Raw genomic sequence first — 11,033 nt, 5'->3', positions numbered from 1 at the left:
TGCAGATGCAATATAATGTAGACAACACTGAATAAATACATTTTCGTCAGGTTAGATACTGATAATTAATCACTCTAACCCCTTTATCTAAACCTCTCTACATAACCGCTGGATTCACGCGTCCTCCATGTCTGTAGTTTTTTAACACTTTTCACTCGTGTTTGTAGTTCTAACCGAATCCTCGTCCAACGCGCGATGGGTTGTGGGCAATATTAGCCGTTATAGTGTGCATTGATCTGCACTTCGGATTCTGACCGGAAATAGTAGACCATCCGGGTATATTTGGAACACTCATTTCAACGATTTGGGACGTACTAATTCTATTTTCGAATGCTATTTAGGATGGATAGTATGCGAATTGGGACGCACCTACAGTTTGAATTTTCAACAAGATATAATGCACACAGATTTTGATGAGGTAAATCAGCATACTAATAATACACAGATATAGGGCAAGTCCATTTCCTTCAACACAGTCCTTCGTTCAGCTTCCATCTGGGGAAATACAGAAAACAATAATAAGAGGCTGAATTTCAGCTGTTTTAGCATAAATAAAATACACAAATAAATTACTAAGAATAACAGTATTAGGGGGTTATTCCAAAAACTAACAAACATACATATTAATAAATAAATAAATGACCTAAATTGTGTTTTCCTCTTCATCCTCACTGGTGTCTGGACTACTGAGGCCACTTTGATCTTCCTCTTCAACATGTAGAAGGACAGAGGCCTCAGGACCTAAGGCAGTCTTATACTGTTGGAGGACCACTTGGAACCTTTCTGACACCTCTGACAGTCTTCTTCTTAAGAGACAGCAAAGTCCCTCATTTCCCTTGTCTACGTCTCAAAATACAAAAGAGATTACATTAAAGACAAACTATGTTAAGATTATTCAATAAGGCCAAAGAACTAACCTATTAAAATCTACATAGCAGGATGGTTGCCATTTTTATGTGTATCGCTGACATGGGACCAGGCTAGCTTCTGTATAAAACGACTTGAGGCAACATGACGGCTCACTGAGATGACTTTATGGAGGGAGGCCCAAAGCAGCATATAAGCGTTTTGTGCCCATGTCTGATAGCTGTTTTAAGTTAACAGTTTTCTTCTTCACTACAGTTATGCTGAAGTAACACATTGTGTTAGTTCCTGACCATCAAGGTTTTCTATGTTGACTGGAGGAAATAATAATAAGATTAATCTTGATGTTATGCTAACCCCATGTAACATATCAGGACACAAATTACAATGGTCAAAATTCTTTTGTTCATTTACGCTTTCAAGTAACAGCCATAATACAACATATCTGCACATCTTTCAAGCATCAATCTTTACAACCTTACTGACTTGTTACCATAGCTACAGTAACAATTGTAATCCCCATTTTATGTATATCCCAAAGGACCACGGCAAAGAGAGCCATAACCGTTCTACTCCATCCAAGTTCTGTGACTGATGTGTTTTTTTGTATGTTTTTTTTAAACACATTAGATGGACAGGGTTTTAATTAAACTTACCCTCCTCAGCCAACTTGTTCTTGAGAACCATTGCCAGGCTCTGCAACCACGTGCAGTGTTGTGCCATCTCCAACACCAAAACGCTTGTTTCCTCATGCAGTCGCCTTGTTAACATCACTTGGTCGTGCACTCGTTTCTTGATCGAAATATTTGCTAAGAATCAATAACAGTTACATGTATCCATGAGACAATCTTGCATAATCACTGCAAACATTGACTTTTTTTTAATCAAATCGATACATAAGAAAACTGAAAATACACCATTAAACTAAATTAATATTACAACACTCAATATGTAACATGCATGCCTTAGTTCAGTATACTCTATAAAGCAGAACTGTAAATAAATTCCTGTGAAGCATCTACAAACAGACATACCACTGCCATGAACCTCCCACGGCCATATTTGAGACACAGTACTCTCTCCAGTTAGGGAATGCTCCACCACAGCTACGTCAATGTTTGTTGCCGATTCTAGTACAAGATCATTGTATTTCTGTATCTCCTGAAGAAGGAGTTTTTTGTCTTCTGCCAGCTTCCTTCGAAGGCGATGGCGAAACTTGCTGCTGTCTAGAAAGACATGAAGTACAGAGGCAGAGGTTTTTGACAGAACTCTTCAACAATAAAAAAATTATAGCACCAAAAAATTGAAAAGCAAAGCTGCAGTTATTGAAAACATAATGAAATACAGTATGTGAAAATTATAATGTAGACTGACATGGGAAACAAATTGTCCAAGGTGTAACATTTAGGGGGGAATCTATTTGCATGATTTTCATGATTGCCTGAAAATAATAATTGTGCATTAATTAATTTAGAATTGGCAGTTTTTTATCTAAATACGTTCCCCTTCCACGGAGGCCTCTATGTTGCACCTCCATGTTCCTACAGTAGCCCACAACGGACAAACAAACACTAGATAGTACCTCTCACATTTTCTCGTCGGCTACCGTAGCTTGGAAAGATAGAGGTGAGGGAAGCTGGTTGCAATCGTCAAACCTCACTGATAGATGCCACTAATTCCTACCACTAAATCCTACAGACTGGTCATTTAAAGAACAGAATTCAACGATTGAGCTGAACTGTGCTACTACACTTATTTGCTAATTCCATGTTGGTGGAGTAGGATGCATACAGTAGCCTGAACTTATCAACCTATTATATTATATTATATAGTTATACCATTCTGACGGTAGAGGGTTCGCTTCCGGTGCCTCACACTAAGGTAGAGCCCCTCAATTGACTGCTGAAGTCCTCTGTGTGTGGTGCCTTGACTGGCACGAGATGTATCAGGTGTCTCTGTAGAAGATATAACGAAAGCAAATTCACTGTTAAAACAACACAGAACCGTTTCTCTGCTTGAATTTCATGTAAAACCTTTTAATCAAACTTATTTAAACTTTGTATGTGCACTTCCTGCAGGAAACTGGAATATACTAATAAACCTGACATCATAAATGTGGCATCACATTAGATGATGATCAACCTACTATTTTTTGCTGCTCTTTAATATCAAACATAAAATTTAGATTGTAGAAAGGGATGTTTGTTGTTTCTTTTATCTGGTCATGCTTACCACCAGCTGCCCATTCCTTTACATCAGATAGCCACTGTGACACCACTTCATCTGTGCAATCTAGCTCTGTTTTTAGGTCAGCTAGCCTTGCAGTCTCATCATGGAGTCTCTGACAAGTCTGATGAACAGTGTTATACAATAATAAGGATTAAAACTTGATTAACAACAGGCCAAGTAAACACAACAAAAGGACACACAAAACAATTAATATGAGACTTACCTTCACATATCTTGTGGAAAGTGCCTGATGTAAAGAGATATTTTTTTTCTCGTTCCACCCCATTGCATGCAACGTAAGCATGTCCACCCGTGCTGTTGAAAGCAAATAATGAGGTTATGATGATCAATCTAAAAATTTTTTACAAGAATATTGCAAACTCCGGTCACCTGCTTTGGACATATATTTGGTCGTCAGGGCACAACGTGAGAGGTAGCTGTTCACTTGCTCCACCTCCTCACCAGCGGTAGTCCCTGCTCCTTCCTGGTTCCTGCCACTCCAATTAATCTGTTAGTAAAGGGTGGAAGAAATTCAATTTAATTTTATTTATATAGCCCAATATCACAAACCACAATTTGCATCAAAGGGCATTACATTCCATGCAAGAAATGGTTATGCAAAAACACAAGATAACATAGTGTAGCTTAACTTATATTTAATATTATTAATGTGCTTGTAAATATTACAAATGTACATAAGATGCCAAAATATTATACACACCTCACACTTAGTAGCATGGGCTCGAGCATGCATTACACTGAGAAAGGGTTTCATAGTGGTCAGTTCCTGAAGAGCAGGAAGGACACTAGCAACTTTCTCCAGGTATGGCCAGTATTTGCATGCCACGTCCATTGCGAAGAATTGTGCCTTGGCTGGCATGAGCTCCTTCTGAAGGTACAGAGGGTAGGCAAATATCTCCCCCCTGTACATATTAAGGGCTTTCAAAAGGAACCCATGGCGACACACAGCAACCTCCATCCCCTCTTCATCCAATTTTGAAGCCCTCCTTGAAGTTTCCCTCGCTGCTGTCCACTGGGAGTCCCCACATGTGCCTCTTCCCTGTGTCTATGAAACACAAAACAAACACGACAAATCAAATAAAAGCAATGGTGTCATTCAATATATGGCATTTTGATTTTGTAATTGATATGCAGGAGTAATTGAAGTGGGGGTTACGTTTATTATTGTAACAACTATTTTGTCAACTTGCATTTTTCACTGCTTTCTGTATGGTGTCGACAAATCTAGACACCGCGCTGTCTTCAGCCACAAAGAGCCCCTCAAAAAAGCCAGGATCATCAGAGCTGAGGAAGAAAGAAAAATAGAAAATCCATTCATGAAATATATGAAGTAAGAAAATAAATCAATAAAAAGACTGGAAGAAAGATCACCTTCCGTTTCGGCGAAAGCGATATAGCTTTCTGTTTCCATCTGCTGAAACAGCCAACATTTCTGGTGTGCAGGCTGGGCAGGTGAAAGGAGCACTACAGCAGAGCTGGTCTTCCTCAAATGATGCATACGAAAGCTCTAAGAAGCTACGCTGCAGTGCATCGCCGTTGATAGATCCAGACTGGAAAATATATAGAATGAAATAGTATTTTGATATTGTCTGCTTATGGAATTTTTTTTATAAAATGGTAATAACATTTACACTTACTCTTCCTCCACACTTAGTGCGATGTTCCAGCAGCTTTGCGAAGGCTTGTCTGGAGAATCCCGGAGAGATGATCTTGAGTTCCTGAAAGGAGCTCAAGAGGTCCAGTGTATAAAGTGTGGAATTGGTGACGGAGGCTGGCCAATATCCACTTCTTAGGAGGTCTTTAAAGTCAGGGGTCCACTGCTGCTGGCATGTTTGACATTCATACAATGGCTGATGCAAGTCAAAACGCCCTTGGAACAAAAAAAAATAATTAAAAATATAATACACATTTACCACATACTTAATTTTACAACACTTAGTTCATTATGCACATTGTGAATGGTTAAGAGACATTGCGCAAGTTCCTATAATCCCACATTTATATTTTCAAATTCACTAAATTCCACACTGCTGTGTTGATTGGACATCATGCTGGAAAGATGCTAGGACAAAAAAAAAAAAAAAAACATCTGTCTTTGTTTCAGTTAATAACATTACCATGTGCTATTCCATATTTCTGTCACTTCTGCAATTGTAAGCACAATGCCACAGCACAATAGTGTGAAAAACATCACATCTACAATATATATATATATATATATTTTTATTTTATTTTTTTTACCATTGATGGTAATTAAAATCACTGGTTTGCCTGGTAACACAGTGAAGTTTGTGCCTCCACAGGAGCAGTCTGGCACCTTCACAGTTGGCAAAATGCAAGCTGGCAAAAAGAAGGAAAACCAATCATTTAGATTATCTGTAACTGTCTGCAGACACACATTGAACAGCAAAATTAAAGCTTTCGTGAGAACGTACCTTGCTCATGGGTGCAATATCCATCCTCCCCTTTAATGATGCATGTGGTCGGAGGAATGGCTTCAAAAAAACCACGAATCATGCATTCCCTGTTGTGGAGTGGATGTTTTTTGTGATGCAATACATCACAGTCCCCACAGAACCACTCCTCAGGAAGACACTCCCTGCACCTAAGGAGAAAATTATATATATAAAATTAATATTATAATATAATACATTATTATATGTTATATGAATAACTCATATAAAGTACTGTACACTCTATTTAAGCTATTTACCTTTTACTAGGTTTGATTTTATTGTATAGGATTGCATAGTGCCTCAGTGTTTAGCACTGTCACCTCACAGCAAGAAGGTCCTAGATGTACTTTTCTCATTAATGTGTTTTTCATCTGGGTATCTAAGTCTTCTCCCATCCCAAAAGACATGCATCTTAGCCTATAAAGCAGGGCACTCTGCAAACCTACCCTGGGTAATTGAAGTTTGATATTAATGAAAACCAACCTAATAACAGCAGGCTCGTTGCAAAGGCAACACAGGGGATGACCAACAGCCTCTATTGAAATAAGGCATTTTAGGTGGTATGGTCTTGCTTCTTTCCAGCGCTCAGAGGCTTTCTGCTGCCGAAAAGACCATGATGATGCAGAGCTACTTTGAGGCTGAGCAGCAGAAGGACATGACGCCAAAATATCAGAGAGCCTCTCCATATTTTTTTCTGTAAAGAAAATCCAAAAATAAAGCGGTAAGGGATAATTTAGATAAGGAACAATTAAAAGTCAACTGATCAGTATTAGAATGAACACTTTTTTTATACTGTGCAAGCTTAAATTAATCACTGTGAATTACCAAATTCCCCTTGAGGATTTAGTTTTGTTGAGATTGCAGTAAGTGGAACCTCCACACTGGATGACAGGGAGCCCTCAACCGTGGGGTATGTGGCTGTAAAACAGCACATAGAAGAATAAGAACAAGTTAGGCTATCACACTCTATTCTTGTTCTTCTTTTCAAACTATATACTAAACAATTTATGAAATCAGACATATTTTTGTTAAGTACTTGGTAGTGTCTTCTACAATAGTGTCACTAATGTTTTTTTAGTTATTTGAATATCTTAAACTCTCAATAAACAATTACAGTGTTCTAATTTGAGTTGGTCCAACATTATCATTGTAAATTCCTCCTACAAATGTCAAATAATTCAGATATAACCTGTAGCGGAGGCATGGCGTCGCCCTCCTCGCCTCCCCCTCGGCTTACCACGTCCTACAGAGTCCCTTTTAGAGGTGTGTGGAGGGTCTCGTACACGTTTCCTCTCATCAGCTGCTCTCTGTGTATTGGAGTGAATATTTCTTGTAAGACTGATGTTGATAAAAGTACGGTAACCAAAAGGCAGGTAACTTGTGAAAGGAAAACACAACATAGTGTGTTAGTAAGGTGTTGAACAGCTTAAATGAGCCTTGGAATAGATTCTCCAAGTCTCTGTAACTCAGAGGGATGGAACTGCATATACTACTATTATTATTATTATATTCCCTTATTAACACGTCACAGAACATGGCAGGATGCATCATGCAATATACCTGTATAAAATCTTCTGCACTCATCATTCTTACATATTCCTCATCACGTTTTACTTTAATTTATGTTTGTTTTTATAAAATGATTGAGGTGTACAAAAACTCTAACCTTGGCTTCAGCTAGAATGTGTTCATGTTTCAGCTCCAGAGCCATGCGTCTCCCCTCTTGGTAGTGGGGATCCTTTGAATCAAGTTTATGCTTGGTGGCCATTGCAATGCAGTCAGATACAGACAGACAGTCAGATACAGACAGACAGTCAGATACAGACAGACAGACAGACAGTCAGATACAAACAGACAGACTGACAAAGATGGGTAAGACAGACAAGTAGTGCTAGACAAAGACAGACAGGGAGGAAAGAAAGAGCAATAGATAAAGACTGTGAGATAGATAAAGATTGAGGATGAAAGAGAGGATGTAAGATATAGAAAATAATGAAGAGATAGAGGTTGGCTCTTAAAAGTGCCTTTGGGTTTTGAAAATCAGGTTCGGATAGGTTCGACAGGTGATATGTTTGACAGGATCTGCATGGAGAACAACAGAAAATGTTAATTATGTAGTGTTGTTGATATAAGATTTAAAAAGTGTACCCTAATAGTGAGTGATTCCCATTTTCTTGTAAATGCTTAGGATAAATAAATACAGATTCACGTTGTTTCTATTTCCTGTGCTACTGTTAAAAGTCGCGTAAGTTAACATTTTTTTTTAAAGGCGCGTAACATGTGCCTGGGGTTCGCCATAAAGGCAGCGTTATGTGCAGTATAACGTTAGACCAAGTGATAATATTGTTATTACTAACACATTACAGTGACGTTGAGTGTGAACCACGATGATCGAGAGAAAATCACATCATCTAAATGTCCCCAATTACTATTCCCCCAATAAATTCTCAATAAGCAGTTACACGTCCAAAATATATGTGGACTACATCATGTGGACATGATATATATATCACAACATGTTTTTTTTATGTGGAAATAGGCTAACGTTACTCATAATTTTATTTTGTATATATACATCTACAGCTATATATCTAGGCTTAGAACATGTTTTTTTTTTTTTTAACTCGTAATTTTCTTCATTTTGGACGTGTAAATAATGCTTATGAATTCATCTTGCTTATTAGACTGTTGTAAGCGACTTACCGTGGTGGAATCGCGCTGGGCAATGGTTTCTGCGATGGTCGCACACAGTGACGTGTTGCACAAAATTGCGCCAAAATATCAATCATAATTAAAAGTACAGTCTTAATATTTTATATCCGTGCTCAATTTTAAAGGGGTCAGCATAAATGTCCAAGTGAAGGAAAAACGAGTATGTAGCCATTACATTTAAACACATATCACTTCCCAGAATACATCCATCTCTTTGCGAAAGGATATGTCCATATAAAGTAATATAAACATTTCTGCAGTAGGCTATATAATTAATTTATTACAACTGCATAAACAGTATTGAGATGAAAGTTCTATAAAAGTAGGCTATTCTTTTTTTCTTTTTTCTTTTTTGGGGCGCAGAAAAAAAAGAAAAGTAGGCTCACTATAAGCCATTGCAATTTGAAATAACATCGACAATTATAAAATATCCCACAATAAATTAAGGCATGTTTTAAGCCTACAGCAAATATGCAGTCCTGCAATTATGTCGTTTTAATGTAGTCCACAATAATATAAAAAAGAGGAAAAATCGTGATATTACCGATTTAGAAAAGGGTTTCAGCTAGCTACCCTCAACGTCGGCTTATGGACGTGAGGGGGAAATTACCACAATATGTGATCGAAAATTATAAAATATCCCACCTAAATGAAGGAATGTTTTAAGCAAATAGAAAATATACCGTCTTGTAATTATGTAATTTTAATGTAGCCCAAAATTATATAAAAAGAGAGGAAAAAGAGTTAGGTTTAGGAAAATAATAAAAGTTCAAAATTCAAAGATGAGTGATTTGCACTCAAATCTATCGGACGACCCTCTCCGTTGTCAAGTGACGAATAGGGGGTACCCTCAACGTCGGCTTTGGACGTGAGGGGGAAATGACCAAACGGCATAGCCTATGCTGAGCCTATGTGACGAATAGGGGTGAGACCATGTTGCAAAGAAAGACGTGGTGCAGGCACGAAAAATACGTCCCTTTGAAATACATTAGATTGAAAGTCGTGCTGAGTGACACGAAAAAAAGAAGGAAATTCGTGCCTAGGGACACGAATCAATAGATTCATGTTGAGTAGCCTATACCGAATATAAAGTAATAAAAACGAGAATTAAAATCACCTGATTAAATGTTGTGTAATGTAGCCCTTAAAGTCTGCAAAATTAATAACAATTGAGAAAAAACTATAGCCTACTGTGCTCTCGAAAGAAAAACGTGGTGCAAGCACGAAAAATATGTCCCATTGAAATACATTAGATTGAAAGTCGTGCTGAGTGACACGAAAAAAGGAAGGAAATTCGTGCCTATGGACACGAATCAATTTGTGCTGAGTAGCGTACCGAATACAATACAACGAGGATTAAAATCTCCTGATTAAATGTTGAGTAATGTAGCCCTTAAAGTTTGCAAAAGGAATAGCCAAACATTTGAGAAAAAAACAATAGTGTGCTCTCGAAAGAAAGACGTGGTGCATACGCCCCATTGAAATACATTAGATTGAAAGTCGTGCTGAGTGACACGAAAAAAAGAAGGAAATTCGTGCCCATAGACACGAATCAATTTGTTTTTGAGTAACCTACCGAATACAATACAGAGATGATTAAAACCACCTGATTAAATGTTGTGTAATGTAGCCCTTAAAGTCTGCAAAATAATAACAATTGAGAAAAAACAATACTGTGCTCTCGAAAGAAAAACGTGGTGCAAGCACGAAAAATACGTCCAATTGAAATACATTAGATTGAAAGTCGTGCTGAGTGACACGAAAAAAGGAAGGAAATTCGTGCCTATGGACACGAATAAATTCGTGTTGAGTAGCCTACCGAATACAATACAACGAGGATTAAAATCTCCTGATTAAATGTTGAGTAATGTAGCCCTTTAAGTTTGCAAAAGGAATAGCCCAACATTTGAGAAAAAACAATTGTGTGTTCCCGAAAGAAAGACGTGCAAGCACGAAAAATACGTCCCATTGAAATACATTGAATGTCGTGCTGGGTGACACGAAAAAAAGAAGGATATTTGTGCCCTTGGACACGAATAAATAGATTAATGTTGAGTAGCCAACCGAATATAAAGCAATAAAAACGACGATTAAAATCTCTTGATTAAATATTGAGTAATGTAGCTCTTAGCAAAATGAATTACAATTGAGAAAAAACAATACTGTGCTCTCGAAAGAAAAACGTGGTGCAGGCACGAAAAATACGTCCCATTGAAATACATTAGATTGAAAGTCGTGCTGAGTGACACGAAAAAATAGGGAAAATCGTGTCCACGAACACGAATCAATAGATTAAATTTCGTGACTATGTCACGAACTGCCGTGAGACTGGGTTGGTGCTAGTGTGCCGCTACCGTGTCTAGGGTATAATTTAAGGATGTCACTCTCCTATCATATTTGACAGTATAAGATGTGTAAATTTTTGACATCTGTAGTGAGATTTACATGCAAAATTCAGTCCCTGTGTGATCCTCGCTTTGCAAAAAATAGCACTTTAAGAAACATCCATCTCGAATGCTTAGAATATTACACTCTTTACCACCATATCTGTGACAAAAGCTATTTAAAAGTTTATTTAAAACATTAATCTTAAAGGCAGTTGTTCTGAAAAAAAAAGACTAATTCTGAAATGATTTTGTAATTATCTCTAAGCTCACACCATTCGTTGATATATATATATATATATATATATATATATATATATATATCTTAATGCTAGTCTTGCATTATAAGTACATTTTGTTTAATAAT

General features: G+C 37.4%; 1 protein-coding gene across 2 annotated transcripts; it reads right to left on the bottom strand.

Moving 5' to 3' along the window:
- Positions 1 to 259: 259 nt before the first annotated feature.
- On the bottom strand, positions 260 to 10,492 carry LOC308688468 (uncharacterized protein). Of its 2 annotated transcripts, none has more exons than XM_081361517.1 (18): positions 7,237 to 10,492; positions 6,760 to 6,877; positions 6,396 to 6,488; positions 6,054 to 6,264; positions 5,550 to 5,719; positions 5,356 to 5,454; positions 4,752 to 4,984; positions 4,486 to 4,664; positions 4,305 to 4,398; positions 3,815 to 4,159; positions 3,484 to 3,601; positions 3,317 to 3,408; positions 3,097 to 3,214; positions 2,703 to 2,819; positions 1,899 to 2,090; positions 1,521 to 1,673; positions 644 to 846; positions 260 to 495 (listed from the first exon to the last, which is right to left on the bottom strand). In XM_081361517.1, exons 1-17 carry the CDS (start codon positions 7,336 to 7,338, stop codon positions 644 to 646), a joined length of 2,637 nt encoding a protein of 878 aa, XP_081217643.1. In that variant the 5' UTR covers positions 7,339 to 10,492; the 3' UTR covers positions 260 to 495. The 2 variants fall into 2 exon arrangements, with proteins under 2 accessions (XP_081217643.1, XP_081217644.1); XM_081361518.1 differs by having other exon boundaries at positions 644 to 840; positions 7,237 to 10,489.
- Positions 10,493 to 11,033: the final 541 nt, after the last annotated feature.

This window comes from Scardinius erythrophthalmus, assembly GCF_964197995.2.
Source record: "Scardinius erythrophthalmus genome assembly, chromosome: 3".
In the NCBI taxonomy this organism is placed as follows: Eukaryota; Metazoa; Chordata; class Actinopteri; order Cypriniformes; family Leuciscidae; genus Scardinius; species Scardinius erythrophthalmus.
Note: the sequence above shows the minus strand (reverse complement) of the source record. Positions and strands in the feature narration are given on the sequence as shown.

What these genes read in the sequence shown, in the direction of transcription:
- LOC308688468 (XM_081361517.1), bottom strand. Translation starts at nt 7,338, where the DNA reads ATGGCCACCAAGCATAAACTTGATTCAAAGGATCCCCACTACCAAGAG. An exon ending in GATTTTAATTACCATCAATG is followed by an intron (nt 4,985 to 5,355) that starts GTAAAAAAAATA and finishes TTTTGTTCCAAG; the next exon opens with GGCGTTTTGACTTGCATCAG. An exon ending in CAAATATATGTCCAAAGCAG is followed by an intron (nt 3,409 to 3,483) that starts GTGACCGGAGTT and finishes TGCTTTCAACAG; the next exon opens with CACGGGTGGACATGCTTACG.